Source organism: Saprolegnia diclina (genome assembly GCF_000281045.1).
Source record: "Saprolegnia diclina VS20 unplaced genomic scaffold supercont1.13, whole genome shotgun sequence".
Classification (NCBI taxonomy): domain Eukaryota; phylum Oomycota; class Saprolegniomycetes; order Saprolegniales; family Saprolegniaceae; genus Saprolegnia; species Saprolegnia diclina.
Window position 1 is genome coordinate 289,586 of NW_008246080.1, and position 14,877 is coordinate 304,462.

General features: G+C 58.3%; 8 protein-coding genes across 8 annotated transcripts in view; 4 read left to right on the forward strand and 4 right to left on the reverse strand.

The window, feature by feature from the left end:
- The window catches only part of SDRG_05045 (hypothetical protein), a 5,151-nt gene extending 1,374 nt beyond the window's left edge, over nucleotides 1–3,777 (forward strand). Inside the window, exons 2-4 of the mRNA XM_008610740.1 lie at nucleotides 7–699; nucleotides 750–930; nucleotides 977–3,777. Coding sequence (XP_008608962.1) covers nucleotides 7–699; nucleotides 750–930; nucleotides 977–3,768 — 3,666 coding nt within the window. The 3' untranslated portion in view covers nucleotides 3,769–3,777. The remainder of the gene's footprint in view (nucleotides 1–6; nucleotides 700–749; nucleotides 931–976) is intronic.
- Nucleotides 3,778–3,848: 71 nt separating this feature from the next.
- SDRG_05046 (hypothetical protein) lies at nucleotides 3,849–6,240 on the reverse strand (the record flags this gene model as incomplete). The annotated part of the gene is made up of 11 exons (XM_008610741.1): nucleotides 3,849–4,026; nucleotides 4,074–4,194; nucleotides 4,253–4,367; nucleotides 4,426–4,583; nucleotides 4,637–4,952; nucleotides 5,004–5,228; nucleotides 5,277–5,386; nucleotides 5,433–5,769; nucleotides 5,814–5,902; nucleotides 5,956–6,042; nucleotides 6,096–6,240. 11 exons carry the CDS (start codon nucleotides 6,238–6,240, stop codon nucleotides 3,849–3,851), a joined length of 1,881 nt encoding a protein of 626 aa, XP_008608963.1.
- Nucleotides 6,241–6,485: 245 nt separating this feature from the next.
- SDRG_05047 (hypothetical protein) lies at nucleotides 6,486–8,336 on the reverse strand. The gene is made up of 3 exons (XM_008610742.1): nucleotides 7,919–8,336; nucleotides 7,694–7,870; nucleotides 6,486–7,640 (listed from the first exon to the last, which is right to left on the reverse strand). Exons 1-3 carry the CDS (start codon nucleotides 8,330–8,332, stop codon nucleotides 6,537–6,539), a joined length of 1,695 nt encoding a protein of 564 aa, XP_008608964.1. The 5' UTR covers nucleotides 8,333–8,336; the 3' UTR covers nucleotides 6,486–6,536.
- Nucleotides 8,337–9,024: 688 nt separating this feature from the next.
- On the forward strand, nucleotides 9,025–10,353 carry SDRG_05048 (hypothetical protein). The gene is made up of 2 exons (XM_008610743.1): nucleotides 9,025–9,154; nucleotides 9,200–10,353. The coding sequence occupies exons 1-2, from the start codon at nucleotides 9,051–9,053 to the stop codon at nucleotides 10,290–10,292; spliced, it is 1,197 nt and encodes a 398-aa protein (XP_008608965.1). The 5' UTR covers nucleotides 9,025–9,050; the 3' UTR covers nucleotides 10,293–10,353.
- Nucleotides 10,354–10,468: 115 nt separating this feature from the next.
- Nucleotides 10,469–10,965, reverse strand: SDRG_05049 (monothiol glutaredoxin; the record flags this gene model as incomplete). The annotated part of the gene is made up of 2 exons (XM_008610744.1): nucleotides 10,469–10,589; nucleotides 10,640–10,965. 2 exons carry the CDS (start codon nucleotides 10,963–10,965, stop codon nucleotides 10,469–10,471), a joined length of 447 nt encoding a protein of 148 aa, XP_008608966.1.
- Nucleotides 10,966–11,131: 166 nt separating this feature from the next.
- SDRG_05050 (hypothetical protein) lies at nucleotides 11,132–12,316 on the forward strand. Its single transcript, XM_008610745.1, has 4 exons — nucleotides 11,132–11,537; nucleotides 11,592–11,696; nucleotides 11,750–11,975; nucleotides 12,019–12,316. The coding sequence occupies exons 1-4, from the start codon at nucleotides 11,317–11,319 to the stop codon at nucleotides 12,217–12,219; spliced, it is 753 nt and encodes a 250-aa protein (XP_008608967.1). The 5' UTR covers nucleotides 11,132–11,316; the 3' UTR covers nucleotides 12,220–12,316.
- Nucleotides 12,317–12,874: 558 nt separating this feature from the next.
- Nucleotides 12,875–13,280, forward strand: SDRG_05051 (hypothetical protein). Its single transcript, XM_008610746.1, has one exon. The coding sequence runs from the start codon at nucleotides 12,915–12,917 to the stop codon at nucleotides 13,200–13,202; it is 288 nt and encodes a 95-aa protein (XP_008608968.1). The 5' UTR covers nucleotides 12,875–12,914; the 3' UTR covers nucleotides 13,203–13,280.
- A 324-nt stretch (nucleotides 13,281–13,604) lies between these two features.
- SDRG_05052 (proteasome subunit alpha type-6) lies at nucleotides 13,605–14,692 on the reverse strand. The gene is made up of 6 exons (XM_008610747.1): nucleotides 14,589–14,692; nucleotides 14,430–14,524; nucleotides 14,298–14,379; nucleotides 14,081–14,252; nucleotides 13,786–14,034; nucleotides 13,605–13,734 (listed from the first exon to the last, which is right to left on the reverse strand). The coding sequence occupies exons 1-6, from the start codon at nucleotides 14,653–14,655 to the stop codon at nucleotides 13,671–13,673; spliced, it is 729 nt and encodes a 242-aa protein (XP_008608969.1). The 5' UTR covers nucleotides 14,656–14,692; the 3' UTR covers nucleotides 13,605–13,670.
- Nucleotides 14,693–14,877: the final 185 nt, after the last annotated feature.

The window sequence follows — 14,877 nt, forward strand, 5'->3', positions numbered from 1 at the left end:
GAAAAGTTCATCTCGGAAGACTACCGCAAGGCCGTCGGGTACGTGCTCTCGAAAGCACTCAACGGCGTCGAGACGGCCAACTTTGAGTTTCCGCTCATCACCAAGACGGACCGGCGCGTCGAGATCTTGCTCAATGCGACGCCGCGCTACAATGAGCTCGGCAAGGTCATGGGCATGGTCGGGATCGGCCAAGACATTACCGAGCGCATCGCGCAGGAGCAGGAGCACTCGCGCCTCATCGACAAGGCGAACGCACCGATCTTTGGCGTCAACACGCAAGGCTCGGTCAACATTTGGAACAAAAAGGCCGCTGAAATCACCCAGTACTCGCAGGACGAAGTCATGGGCGAGAACCTCGTGGCGACCTTTGTGAGCGAAGAGTTCCGCGAGGCGGTGAGCGAGGTCTTTGCCAAGGCGCTGACGGGCGTCGAGACGGCCAACTTTGAGTTTCCCCTTGTGACCAAGACGGACCGGCGCGTGCAAATTTTGCTCAACGCGACGCCGCGCTACAACGAGCTCGGTGACGTCATTGGTGTCGTCGGCATTGGCCAAGACATTACCGACCGCATTGCGCAAGAGCAAGAGTATGCGCGGCTCATTGACACGGCAAACGCGCCGATCTTTGGCGTCGACTCGGAGATGCGCGTCAACATTTGGAACAAAAAGGCGGCGCAGATCACACACTACTCGATCGCCGAGGTAGCTGTCGCAGTCCATCGCGTGCAAGATATACCAACGTGGTGGCGTAGGTCATGGGCGAGAACCTCGTCGAGACGTTCATCTCACCCGAGGTGCGGCCCAAGGTCGCCGAGGTGCTCCAGAAGGCGCTCAACGGCATCCAAACCGCCAACTTTGAGTTTCCGCTCATTACGCGGCCGGGCAGCAAGATTGAGATTCTCCTCAACGCGACGCCGCGCAACGACCTCCACGGTACATCGATTGCATCGAGTGCATGGCGTGGATCAGCATCTACTAGGCAACATTGTCGGTGTCGTCGGCATTGGCCAAGACATTACCGAGCGCATTGCGCAAGAGCAAGAGTACTCGCGGCTCATCGACACGGCGAACGCACCGATCTTTGGTGTCGACACGCGCGGGCGCATCGTCGAGTGGAACCAAAAGATCGAGAAGCTCACGGGGTACCAGAAGGAGTCGATCTTGGGCATGTCGCTCGTCGATATGTTTATCATTGACGAGTCGCGCGAGGCTGTGCGCAAACTGCTCAACCAAGCACTGCTCGGCGTCGACGTGGGCGAGATGGAGCTTCCGATTTTGAACAAGCAAGGTATCTTCTTGCTGCTGCTCGTGAACGCGTCGTCCAAGAAGGACCCGCACGGCAACATCCAAGGCGTGATTGGCGTCGGCCAAGACTACACGGCGCGCAAGCAGATGGAAGCAGCCAAGGTCAACTTCTTAGCGTCCTTCTCGCACGAACTGCGCACGCCGCTCAACGGTATCCTCGGCATGATGGAGCTGCTGAAGGAGATGGAGCTCGGCGCCACGCCCAAGCGCTATGTGCACATTGCGTACGTCTCTGGGTCGCTCTTGCTCAACTTGATCAACGATATTTTGGACCTTTCCAAGATCGAGGCCGGGCACTTGGAGATTCAGTCGGCGCCATTTTACATGGGCGACCTCCTCGACTACACGATCGACATCTTCAAGCTCAAGGCCAAGGAGCGGGGCCTTCGCCTGGGTATCGTGCGTGGCAAGGACGTCCCGGACATTGTCATTGGCGATGTGATTCGGTTGCGTCAGATTCTGCTCAACTTGCTCTCGAATGCCATCAAGTTTACCAACAAGGGCTCGATCACGGTCAAGTGTTCGGTCGTGACGCAGGCGCAGGCCGAGGTGCCACCTGGTCACATCAAGATGCTCTTCCAGGTCATCGACACGGGCGTCGGCATGAACCCAGAGGAAAAGTCGATCTTGTTTTCGCTCTTCACCAAGCTCGAGCGGACGCGCAAGAACAACCCGACGGGGTCCGGCCTCGGCCTCGCGATCTGCAAGCAGCTCGTCGAGCTCATGGACGGGCACATTGACGTCGATAGCGAGCGCGATGTCGGGAGCACCTTCTTCTTCTCGGTCGTCGTGCGTCTTGCGCCGCCCGAGTACATTGCCAAGTTGGAAGCGCTCCGTGCCGTGTCCAAGTCGACGCTTGATGACGACGACGAGCTGCCAGAGCGATCCCGCGGCCGAAAAGACCGTGCGACGACCGTCGACTCGATCTTGATCCCGACGCCGCCGTCCGTGCCCAAGCACGCGCGGATCCTTGTGGTCGAAGACAACGACTTCAACTGGGAGGTCGTCAAGTGCTTTCTCCAAGAGGACGACCACTATTTGCAGTGGGAGCCCAACGGCGAGCTCGCGGTCGAAGCGTACAAGCAGCACCACGACACGTTCGACTTGATTTTCATGGACTGCGAGATGCCTGTCATGGACGGGTACACGGCGACGCGCTGCATTCGCGAGTTTGAGCAAGAGCGCGGCCTCGATCGCATCCCGATCCTCGGGTTGACGGCATACGCGATGAACGACGACCGCGAAAAGTGTCTCAGCGCCGGCATGGACGAGTTCATTGTCAAGCCGATTGCCAAGGATGGCTTGCTCAAGATGATCACGTACTGGATGCGCCGGCGGTACATGCCCGAGCTGCGCGTCTCGGAGCCTGCGTATTTGCTCCACGAAGCGTCGTACTCGGACGTGGGCCCGTCACCGGTCGGGTCGATCGACAATGACATTCTCGCGCCATTGGCCGTGCACCGCGTCCAGCTGCCGCCGCCGACAAACGCCGGCCTCTTGCATGCGTCGACCCACACGCAAGAACTCGACTTGGCGCGCGCGATTTCCGACTTGGAGCTCGAAGATCCGTCCAAGATGGGCCAATATCGGCTCCAGGGCGCGGCCTCGCACCACCACCATTCGGACCCCATGTCCATGACAATGGACGGTACGACGTCGTTGGCGTCGATCACGTCCAACTCGGGCGGCAGCGTCAAGCCTGCGAGCTCGAGTATGTTTGCGCTCGGCAACCGCGCGTCGCTGACGCGGTCGTCGCCGCTGCAAATGCTCTTGGACGCGCAGGCGACGCACGTCACGTCGCGCACGGTGGGCCCCGACTTGCAGCTCGACGCCACGGACGCGACGCCCCCGCACAAGCGCAACACGTCCAACAGCCTTCCGGACGTGACCAAGCTCGAATTGCGGACCGACGTGGCGCAGGACTGGAAAGACTGGCGCGAACAGTCGTCGTCGATGAGCCGGCCGCTGCCTGATGACGACGACGAGCCCAAGCCGCCGGCCACAAACGTGACGTCGTCGGCGGTCCTCGAGATTGCGATTCCGGAGGGCGACCCGGTCGACTACTCGCTCGGAGTCTCGCAGTGCGGTGGCAACGAAGAGCTTTTTATCAACCTCCTCGGCAAGTACGCCATGGGGCTCGACATTGCGCTCCACCGCCTTGACGAAGCGTACAGCAGCCAAGACTTGTACGGACTTCGGCGCGAAGCGCACTCGCTCAAGGGTTCGTCGGCGTACGTGGCCGCGATGCGCGTCTCCAAGGCGGCGTACCGCGTCCAAGTGTGCGCCGAGCAAATGCTCTCGGACCAGCCCGACATCAACCTCTTTGTCTCGTCGTACACGCTGCTGCAGGACGAGCTCAACGCGCTCAAGGGGTACCTCCGTCGCAACTTTTCGTTCCACCACGCCGCGACGTCGGCGTCTACCAAGATGGACGCAAAGGGCACGACGCCGTGCTGCATCATGTAACGACAACGACTAAGTACACATATCCATGACGTTATTGACACCACACAACATGTACCCCATCGCAGCCGGCGATGGAGAGATCACAGCATGAGGCGGCGACGCGTACCGTAGAGGAGCCCCATGCACAGCAGCAAGAAGCACGCAAGACGCCGGCGCGCAGCGCGGCCCGCCTTGAGCCAAACAAGCGCCAGCGCGGTCGCAAAGAGCGGCGCAAGGTACCAGAGCGTCCACTGGCGCTTCGTGTGCTGCTTCTGACGCCTAATCGCGACATGTCGTGTTGCATATCAACGACTTGAGAAGGGTACTGGAATCGCTGCTTCATCTTGGCCGCGCACTCGAGCAGATCCGAGAGGTCGACGTGACCGTCCTTGTTGCAGTCGAGGGCCTTGGTGTACAGAATGGCTTTTTCGTCCGAGATCGGCTCGACTAGATGGAAAAGAAGGTTGCTGCGACTGTAGATCCCACGACAAATGGAAATGCGTACGCAAGATGCGTTCGATGAAGCGCGCAATCTCGTCGGGCTGCAGCACCATGTCGCCATCCACGTCCATGAGCGTGAACATCAGCTTTAGCATCTCAAGCTCCTTGGTTGAAAAGAGCTACGTGAATCACATCGTTGCCCACCATATCCAAGACACGCCGAATCGACAGACAGACCTTGGACTGGTCTGGCGAGACAAGATTGTCGACGGTGCTCGACATATTGTCCGTGGGGCTCTTGCCTTGCTTCCACTCGAGGGTGATGGCGTCCCATTCCGGGTTGAGTGCGTGTGGATGGCGCTCGCTCGACCGTCGGCGCTTGAGCTTGGCCGCACCTGACACAACAAGATCGTCGAGTTCTGTTGCACAATCTTCGACGATGACGTACTTGCGGGTGTGTCGATGGCCACAGGCTCGTCGAGGATGAGCCCGACAGCGGACGCGCCAAGACTGTAGCGCCGAAGTGGTGTTCGCGACGTATCGCCCGTCGTCTCGTCCATATCGACGGGGACAGCTCCAACGTCATTGAGCTCGGCCATTTCTTCGAAAAACTGTGTGCTTGGGGGAATGTACGGCAGCGTCGCCTCGAAGAGAGACCACATGCCTTCCGACTGTGCATACCGCCGTGGAAACGGGTGTCGCGTCGCTTGGAGCTGTTCGACATCAAAGCCGTTGGGTGCGTCTGAAATGTACATCATGGCGCCCTACACCTCCGTCATGAGCAAGCGTTCGAATAGAAATTGTGGATGCCGTACGAGGTTGTTGTACTCGTCGCAGTAATTCGGCGCCGAGAAGAGCGTAATGACAGGCGGGAAGCTCGTGTCGGGCCGTGTGTCGAGCGGCAAGTACGCTTGGGACGAAAAATGAAACAGAAAACCTTCGTCCTGGAGCTCGTGCGCGCGCAGAATGCACAGTAGATTGTTGCGGTTCAAGAACGAGTAGACGGCCAAGCAGCCATAGTAATACGAGCACCCCCGGACCTAGTACATAGATCTCATTTTGCAGACTTGTCTGGACGAGCGGCATACCTCGTTGGGCGACCAGCGCGCCGTCTCGGGGACGATGGATGGTCGCTTTTTTAGTCTTGTCTTGGTTTGATAGGACGTTGACGTTTCTTCAGGCGGTGTACGGTTGTCATCTATGGATGTACACATGAGATCGAGTCGATAAACGTACTGGAGAACCTTCGTCGGGGGGCGGCAGCTCAACTTCGTACTCGGGCACCGGGTCCGACCACAAAAGGTCGCAGAGCGGACCGCTCGTCGCTGGTTCTTGTCGCCGGTTCAAGGCCTGGATGTCGGCGATCGTATCGAGGTCGGGCGAAAGGCCTGCGTGGACGCAAAAGATGCGTCCATCCGGTGCGTCGAGGATGGCGGCCAGCGGCAGCGATCGAAAGCACTCGATAAAGTGAAAGTAGACCGAGAGACCGTACTTGGCCTTGCACTCGAGGCGAAAGCCGTAGAAGGACGAGATGGCTTCGCACTCGTGGTTGCCGCGTAAGAGAAAGACGCGGTTTGGCGCCTACGTAGCATCTTGTGCTTGCATCGTAGGAGAGGGTAGCGTACGTGTATCTTCATGCAGAGGAGGAAGAGCATGACTTCGCACGAAAAGACGCCCCGATCCACATAGTCGCCGAGGAAGAGCAGCTTGCGATCTACCTCGATCGTCGTCGCATGCTAGCGCAGAGAGACGCTTGCTTGATGCTACCTGCATGTTCGGGCTTGTTGGAAAAGAACTCGATCTGGTCGAGCATCTTGAGCAGGTCGAAGAACTGTCCATGCAGATCGCCGACGACTACACATGGGGCGTCGTCCTGCACCTCGTTCGATGCGCAATTCTCCATGTACCGACGACGGGGGCTTGGATCTCGAGCACGTTGGGCTCCATGTCCATGAGGTCGAGCGCATCATGGATGATCCCGAGCGCGGTCTCGGTCGGGATGCGTTCCTGGGCCTCGAAGAGCCGCCGAAGGTCGGGAAGCGCCGGCGCCATGCTCTTGAAACTCAATTTTCGGAAATGATGGAGCCATTGCACGCAGTTTAAACCCACCCCATTTAAAACGCATACAATTGTCCCTATAGAACGTGGGCACTCGCATTATATTTTGCTTGGCCAACGAGCGCGTCGTTGATTGGCTAAAAAGCGATCCTAGATCTCCCAGTCGACGCGACGGCCGATCGTGTGCCGCAACTCGCCATGACGCTACTGTTTTAGTCAACAGCGTCTAGTCAACAGACTAGTAGACAACAAATGTAGTATATATTGTGGCGGACTAGAGCCGTAGCTTGCTACGCGCACGTGGCCTGAATGTCGCGCGGCAGACCCATCGTCCGCAGCGTCGACGGGTTCACGATCAGCGTCATGCCCATGCCGGTGGCCATGTCCCACTCAATGTGGCAGTGGAAGAGCCAGACGCCAGGGTTGTCGAGCACAACCCGCAAGATCGTCCAGCCGGGCTGGACGCACTCGCCGCGGAACGAATCGCAAGCGGCGACGGCGACCGTGTCCCGCTTCAAGGGCGCGGCCAGTGCATTGAGCGATTCCAAGCTAGGAATACGCGCCAAGTTGGTGCCTTGCGCCATGACCCAGAACGCATGGCCGTGCATGTGGAATGGGTGCTCGCCCTGGTTGTAGTTGATGACCAGAATCTGGACACTGGTGCGAGCCTTATGCAGCACGAGCGGGTGGATCTCGGCGGGCAGCGGGTCGTCGTCGATCACTGCAAAGAGCGTCGGCTTGGTCGTTGTGTACCGGTACGGAAACGCCGGTCCATCGTCGATCGCGACGTGGGGGCCCGAGACGTTGGTCACGTCGTTCTTCTGGATGCGAATGGTAAAGTTAAAAGCGAGTTCCGGCACGGGCGGCACCTCCTTTAGCAGCGGCACCAAGTGCAATTCGTCCAAGTCGATGCGATCTGTCATCGTGACATCGTCCTGCGGCGCGTCATCGGTCGCGTTGGTGTAGGACCAAACCGCCTTGCCGTAAATGTCTTGGCCGGTTGGCGGCACGAGGAAGAAGAGCGGCGCCACATTGTTCATCGTGGCGCGGAGCCAAAAGCTGGTTTCGGTCGACGCGTTCGTGTGCACGATGACGTCGTAGCGCTGGGCGACGTTGATGCGCAGGTGCGTCACCAAAGTCGGCTCCACGTCGATGCCGTCGACGCTTACCACCGTCATCACGTGGCCGTCCAAGCTCACGTTGAAGCCCGCGAACGCAGCCGTGTTGATGAGGCGAAGACGGTACGACGCATTGCGACGCACGTGAAACGTGGTGTACGCTGCATGTGGCGTGCACGCTCCGGCGGCAAACGAGCAGTTGAAGCGCCCTCGGCCGTTCACGAGCGCAGCGTCGGGGATGATGTCCACGGGGCGGTTAATATCGAGGCTAGGCGACTAGAGCTGTCGTATGAGAACCCAATTGGAGAGTGATTCGTAGTATTGCGTACGTTGATGGCAGCAACAACGTCGGCACCTTGGCGGTGATACCAGTCGCTGAGCTGCACGATGAGCTCTTCGTCGGTGCGTACCGCAGGTGGAGCAATCGGGTCGATGATCATGGGCCCGCGGAGACCGTCAATGTACTGGGGTCCGTGGTGCGAGTGCCACCAGTACGTGCCCGATTGCTACATCATTGTATGGTGAGAAAGGCCACGGACGCCTGCAGTTCATACCTCGAGCTTGACCGCGTACGTGAGGCGGCCGCCGGCCGGGATCGGACACTGCGTGACGTGCGAGGCCCCGTCGTACGCGTTGCTATGGTTCTGGAAGATGCCGTGCCAGTGGATCGTCGTCGGCTCGTCCAGATCGTTGAGCACATGCACCACGAGGCGCTGGCCCTCAACTGCGCGGATGACAAAGTCCCAGCCAAAGCCGCCGTTGACACCAATCATGCTGCGGTTGACGCCGTCGGGTGCGCCGAAAAGTTGGTGAAGGCGCATCGTGTACGTCACGGTATTGTTGTTGCTCTCGTCATGCACCGGCGAGCTGCTCGACGAGGTGAGTGCGTTCATCGACGCGACAAACGCAGCGATGAAGAGGGCGAGCACCACAAGCAGTCCGAGCTGGTTCGAGGTCGCCATGCGCATGAAAGGGCAAATGAAAAAGTGAGTTTTGAAAGAAACGATCTGCCGTGCGGATGGCGCCAACAAATGCTTCGATGATGATGCCCGTGGATCGCGATGGGCGTCATATACGACCTACATTCTCGGTCGACAAAAGTTTCACAGCGGCGAGCATGCTTCCTGTCCATGCTCGTTGGACACGGCGGGACTAGTCGAGATTCTATAACAATATAACAGTCTTCTCCGCCCACATGCCTGTGTCCAAGCCCGTGGCGCTCACAGCCCTCGTTGTCTTCGTCGTCTTGGCCATGCTGCTGACGTTCGCCGTGGTTGCGTGGCAGTTCCAAGCGCAGGAAGCCAACGACCGTCGTGCGAACGCTCGCTTCAACACCACATCAAAATCGCCCCGAGCCTCGCTTCGTTAGTAGTATACCGGTCCATAAATTCGAGCGCAGGCCACGTACGTAGTCAGTACTCGTAAGCATCTCGTACCGATAGCTATTAGTGTACACGGAAATAAGGGTCTTGCGTACCTTGGGTTTTATAGCCTTCGGATAGCTTTGAAGGAACTGCCGGGGCGCTTGGCGACCCCATCCCGACGGGTCGACAACAGCGTCGACAACATGTTGAAGTTGGCGGCCACTGCATAATAAAATTATATTCTAAATAAATTTATCAACGTCAGCCACGAAATGGCATATTATTTCCGAGAAAGATCGCAACCCGTTCAGTCAGCAGCAGCATGGGGTTCCGCGCGCATCTCGTTCTCGTCATGCTCGTCGTCGCCAACGCAGTGGCCAAAGACGCAAGCGGGTTTGGTCTCGCTCAGCACGTTGTCCTCTTTGGGTATGCACTGCGCTAGGCGCCAGCATGCAGCTGACATTTCGATAGGCTCGACGGGCTCGACGTGCGCTGCCTGCACCAAGCACTCGACAATGGCCTCGCGCCGCACATGCACTACCTGCGCTCGCACGGCGTGTACACAGACAGCGCGCGCAACAATCGACCGGCGGTGAGCTTGCCCAACTGGGCGACGATCTTCTACGGTGCGAGTGTCATGTTCCACGGCGTCACGAGCAATGCGTGGACCTACTGCGCGCCTAGTAATCACTCACTGGGCATGTCGTCCATCTTGCCGCCGTGCGTCGTGTACCCCGACCTCTTCTCCGTCACCAAGCAGCAGCTTCCCGACGCGAGTACCGCCATGCTGTACACGTGGCCGAGCCTGGACGCGATCTTGCCGCCAAAGGTCGTCAACATCGATACGCACGCGTACTTTGCCTCGGATGCGACCTGCAACATGACGCTGGACGCATCACGTAACGCGACCGACGCTGCGATCGCGATTCTCTCGAACGCGTCGACGATACCCGAAGTGCTCTTTCTCTACTTGGACGAGGTCGACAACTGCGCGCACGAAGCGAGCTGCTTCTCCGACATTGGCCAAGCCGCGATTGCTTCGATGGATGCCAACATTGGCGCCGTCCTCAAGGCCGTCAAGAGCGCAGGCGCATGGAACTCGACTGTCTTCTTCCTGGTCTCCGACCACGGCCGCAACGAAGATGGCGTCGACCACGGAGACGTCTCGCCGACCAACGAGCAGGTGCAATGGGCGGTATTTGGTCATGGCCTGAGCAGCGGCAGCCGCGAGCTCAAGTCGGCCATCTCGATCGAAGACACGGCGCCGACGATCGCGCATGTCCTCGGGTTTGCATCGCCCCTCGAGTGGCACGGCCGCGTCGTAGACGAAGTTTTTCTCGAAGCCAACGAATCGCTCTACACGGCGGCCAAAAGCGCGTGGAACCTCTGCCTCATGCAGTCGTGCGCGCCGCTCGACGACGAGGGCACGTCCGGCGCTCCGAGCTCGTCTGAGGACATCAACTGGGTGCTCGGGCTCACGTCGACGGCGGTCCTAGTTTTGGCGCTGGGCCTTGCGCTGTGCATTCGCTTCTATAGCCCTCGAAGCGGCTACGACGCCATTTGAAGCCGTCGCTTTTTGTAACCTGAACCCTTTGTACATGTATATATATATATGTGGGTGATGGGCACGACGCAAGACGACGATGGAAGCTCCATACTGGGACGTCGTCTGCAGGTCGATGTAGACATACGCAAACGCTCGTGACTCTATTCACGGGCGGCAATTACATCATCATCTCTCTACTTGGCGAACGGCTTGAGCAAGTCTTCCAACTCGCCCGACTTGTGCATATCCGAGATGATGTCGCAGCCGCCGACAAACTCGCCGTTGACAAAGAGCTGCGGGATCGTGGGCCATTGTCTAGACGAAACGAGAATTAGCGATCGGACGCAAATCCAAAGTGGGCGTACGAGAACTCCTTGACGCCTTCGCGGATCTCGGGGTGGTCCAAGACGTTGACGCTGTCAAAGCTAATGCCCTGCGCGTGCAAGATCTGGACGACCTGGCGCGAGAAGCCGCACTGCGGCGACGTCGGCGTGCCCTTCATGTAGAGCATGATCGGGTACGTCTCGACGTGGCTCTGGATGAGCTTGAGCACATCATCGGGCTCGGCCGACGCCGCCGCATGGTACTTGGGCTTGAAGTCGTCGTGCGTGTCCGAGAAGAGGCGGGCAGGCGCGGCCATGCGCAGGGCACGGGCCGTCGGCAGCGAACGCGAAGCAAGGCGGGCGAGCATTATAAAGTGAAGTTGTGGTCAAGCGCCACAACGCGATTCGCCCAATGGCATCGCACCAGGTATTCCAGGCAGCCAATCAACACGCGAGGCAAGCTGCACTTTTGACGAATCACATGTGGAAAGAGCGCTTGCGAAGGCCACGCTGTTAGTTTCGGCATATGCCACTTGAAAGATAACGTCGCCACGACAGCCGCGTCGATCCACGTGATGACAACGCATGCCAATGTACCCTTTCTGAATGGTATGTTCGCACATGGGACGACGCGTGTCGTTGGAAATGACACGTCGTGACGCCTGCCACTGCGTCCAAGGACAGAGTTCGGTTGTGCTGCCTGAACTCTTGTACGCGGCATGTGCCGCATTCAAGACAGCCAATCGCCACTCCTCCAAGCGATGCAGCACAAGCGTGCCCGAAAGCCCAAGCCGGCCGTGGTGCCACCGCGCCTGCAGCAGCCGACGACTGGCAGCGCGCCGCTAGCGTCTGACTACGAGGCCATTGCGCCCTATTTGAACCAAGGCACCTGCCGCTATTTTGTCCTCAAGACATTCAGCGAAGCCGACGTGCACAAGAGGTACCGCCTCAGAGTCGCTGGATCGGTCGTCACAGCATGGCACGCATGGCATAGCATCAAGTATGGCATCTGGACGAGCACGTACATTAGCAACCACTTCCTCGACGCGGCCTTTGGCCGGGATCTCTCGTGCATGCGCCCGATCCTCTTCTTCTTCAGGTACAGTCCTCGATCCTCGCATCGCTCCAAGCCTCATCGTTGTATGGTTGCAGTGTCTGTGGCAGCAAGCACTTTTGCGGCATTGCGCGCATGACGTCGGGCCTCAACAGCGACCGCAATTTCTTGCTCTGGGAAAAAACCAAGTACGAAGGCTACTTCAACATCGAGTGGCTCGTCGTCAAGGACGTGCCCAACCACGCGCTCAAGACGATCGTGCTCCCGACCGACGGCAAAAACATCACGTCGGTGCGCGACTGCGACGAAATCCCGTTCAACGAGGTACACCATTACGAACCACCGTGGTATTATCATTCGAGTACAGGCGTCCGAGTTTCTGCAGCGCTTTGTCGCCCACGACGGGGCCACGAGTCTCTTGGAAGACATGGAGCACTACGACACGCTCCAGCGCGCCCTGGAAATCAAGCGTGGCTTGAGCAACGTCCCGCCGACAGCCGACGTCGACGACTTCTTGACGCCCGCGATTGCGACCGAGGTGCGAAGGCGCCGCACTTCATCGTGTTAACTGCAACGTACCTACATTGGCACGGACTGCCGTCTTTATCTCGTTGCAAGCATATCTCTAATTCGAGCTACACCCGCCACGGATCACTAGCCTTTGCAGAGCGCATCCTGGCGAGCTCGTGGCTATTGTAGTGCGTTGTCACCAGGCGACCGACCTGAGCGGACCAAGGGTAAGTATTATAGTCTAGCTGGCTAGTCTTTGTTACTGCAAGGAAGAAAAAATTGCTTCCTCCATGCATCCCATGCATCCTTCTCGCGCTTCTCGCGCCTCGTCACAGCTGGACGTCGTCCATCTTCGAGGCGCGTTCTCGGCTCGGAGCTCCATGCACCAAGGTACGACGTCGACAAGATGGTAAAGCTACTGGTCGAGTTGGTAGTACCTGACTCGTGGCGCTGTTGGTGGAGCTGCTGATGGCGCTGCTGGTGGCGCTGCTAGTGGCGCTGCTGGTGGCAGCTCCACATCTCGAGTGATGTGGCCGTGCCGACCACCGTTACAGCCTCGGGTTCCAGAGCTCGTGGGTATACAAAGGTCAAGTTGCGTGCCACTTGGTGGCGGCAGCACAGGGTGCTAATTTTAATAAATTGGCGGCAGGCGATACAAACGCAAGTATAGTTGTATTCAAGGTCAAAAATAGAAATTTAATTCGTCCGAAATCCAGAGCCGTTGCAGTTTTCATTTTCATTTGGCCGAGAAGTATGGACAAGGGCGCGAAGCGGACCGTCGGCAAGTACATCAACAGCAACTACGGCTGGGCCTTCAACCTCATCGCGAGCAACATCCTCTTCTGGCTCGCGGGCTTCCCGACCGTCCAAAAGTACGGCTACTCGAGCGACAACTATGACATTTACGGCGGGATTCCGTCCGGCGGCGAAGGCTCGGGCGTCTTCATCGTGACGCTCGTCCTCATGTGCATTTGCTACATTGTGTACTTTGGCCGCATGGCGGCGTACCTCCTTAGCGACGAGCCCCACAAGGACGATTAAGCGGCGACGCTAGAACCCTTGAACAAGATCCTTTGCGTGTTTTCGACGTATGTACTATGGCCTTTTGTCGATGCGTTGAGCGCTACTACAGATGCGTTGAGTGGCGTGCCAGCTCTACGGAGCTCCGATAGCCACATCATGGAAGCGATCTTACGTCGCAACCCAGTTGTTGAGGCGACATGGAGCGAGCGGGTGGGCGGGAACTGGAAGCGTGCCGAGATCGCAGCATGCTTGAGGCTTTTCCCGAACCACTCGAGCAATGCATTGAGGTTGACGCTCGGTCCTGCTGCATGGTGCTGTGTCTGCTCAAGACATCTCGTATGCCATGGACGGAAGCACAGGCATGCCTGAGCTGCATGACTGCCATGCGCCTTGCAGTAGAACAGACTAATGAGGGATACAGGCGCAGCGCAAGCAAAGGCTTGTTACTGGAATTAATGCAATGCGTGCCACGTAGCGGAGCAAGCTTTAGTCCCGCTCGCTGATAGCCGTCAAGTAGCCGTCAATCTCGTTTTCGGTCAACTTCCGGAAGCTACGTTGTGGATGAGACTCGAGCAAGTGAGGGAGTAGGATGGCGACGTACCGTTCGCCTTCGACAATGATACCAACTTCGATCTCGCTCGGCTTGAAGTCGGCCGACAAGACCGACTGCAAGCACGTGATTGCGGTGTGCACCGTCGTCTCGTGGTCCATCGCCGCATTGGCCTTGATCTTCTTCTCGAGGTAGTTGGTCGCTTCTTGGTCCTTGACACCAGCCGCCGTGGCCTTGTAGCCCCAGAAGTGGCCAGCCGGGTCGATCTTGTACAGCTGCGGGCCCTTCTCCTCGTCGACGCTACACAAATCATGACGCATCTGCAGACGACATGGTTGTGATGTACCTGATGAGCATGGTCACGACACCCAAGGCGCGCATTGAGGCATGCTGCGTGTAGACCTGCGAAATGTCGGCGAGGCGCTTCGCGAGCACGTGGCAGGGCACGGGGTAGCCATACTTGTGCTCAAAGTCGTGCGCTTCGTACCGCAAGCGCTGGACTTGGGCCTTGGCATCAGCTAGCGTCCACAGTCATTAGATTGCATACTAAGTGCTCTGCATACCGTAGAGACCCGTCATCAAGCACCCGATCAACGGCGTGATCTTGAAGATGTTGGTGACCGAGTCCGGGTCGATCAATTTGTCCTGCGCATCATCTCGATGAGGCCATGCCCACGCGACGATGGCCAACGTACCGGAACCTTCTTCTGTGTCACGACCACGCAGCTCTTGGCACCGCGCACGGCCACGGACGTGAGGCTGCTTTCCTTCACGGCCTTGAACGCGTACTCTACGCACGCCGCCATGAGCATGCGCTGCCACGTGCCATGGCCATGGCCATCAGCGGGTCCTACCGATCTGGTACAGGCGCCCATCCGGCGAGAAGATGGTAATGTGGCGATCGTAGCCGTCTCCAGACATTGCTGCTTCCTGCCGCTTGGTCGAAAGGGGAAAATCGGGATTGCCATCGCGGCCTCACATTGTCGCCCAGCACACACATACTCAAACCAAGAGAAGACCAAGCGCATACAAATTCGCAGTGTCTTTCGTAGTTCGAAGTCCTCGAAAGCGTAGTTCGAAGGCCAAAGCATATCTTTCGAACGATCCGCGCTGCCGCCGCCCGCTCGGAGCACGTCCACTCGA

Bases quoted from the DNA above. Each gene is read 5' to 3' on its own strand.
- SDRG_05048 (XM_008610743.1), top strand. From the start codon at position 9,051: ATGGGGTTCCGCGCGCATCTCGTTCTCGTCATGCTCGTCGTCGCCAAC. The intron at 9,155-9,199 runs GTATGCACTGCG...ACATTTCGATAG, and splicing joins CAGCACGTTGTCCTCTTTGG to GCTCGACGGGCTCGACGTGC.
- SDRG_05051 (XM_008610746.1), top strand. From the start codon at position 12,915: ATGGACAAGGGCGCGAAGCGGACCGTCGGCAAGTACATCAACAGCAAC.
- SDRG_05047 (XM_008610742.1), bottom strand. From the start codon at position 8,332: ATGCGCATGGCGACCTCGAACCAGCTCGGACTGCTTGTGGTGCTCGCC. The intron at 7,871-7,918 runs GTATGAACTGCA...ACAATGATGTAG, and splicing joins CGTACGCGGTCAAGCTCGAG to CAATCGGGCACGTACTGGTG. The intron at 7,641-7,693 runs GTACGCAATACT...CGACAGCTCTAG, and splicing joins ACGTTGTTGCTGCCATCAAC to TCGCCTAGCCTCGATATTAA.
- SDRG_05050 (XM_008610745.1), top strand. From the start codon at position 11,317: ATGTGCCGCATTCAAGACAGCCAATCGCCACTCCTCCAAGCGATGCAG. The intron at 11,697-11,749 runs GTACAGTCCTCG...GTATGGTTGCAG, and splicing joins CCGATCCTCTTCTTCTTCAG to TGTCTGTGGCAGCAAGCACT. The intron at 11,976-12,018 runs GTACACCATTAC...ATTCGAGTACAG, and splicing joins ACGAAATCCCGTTCAACGAG to GCGTCCGAGTTTCTGCAGCG.
- SDRG_05052 (XM_008610747.1), bottom strand. From the start codon at position 14,655: ATGTCTGGAGACGGCTACGATCGCCACATTACCATCTTCTCGCCGGAT. The intron at 14,525-14,588 runs GTAGGACCCGCT...CGGCGTGCGTAG, and splicing joins TGGGCGCCTGTACCAGATCG to AGTACGCGTTCAAGGCCGTG. The intron at 14,035-14,080 runs GTACATCACAAC...TGATTTGTGTAG, and splicing joins GTCGTGACCATGCTCATCAG to CGTCGACGAGGAGAAGGGCC.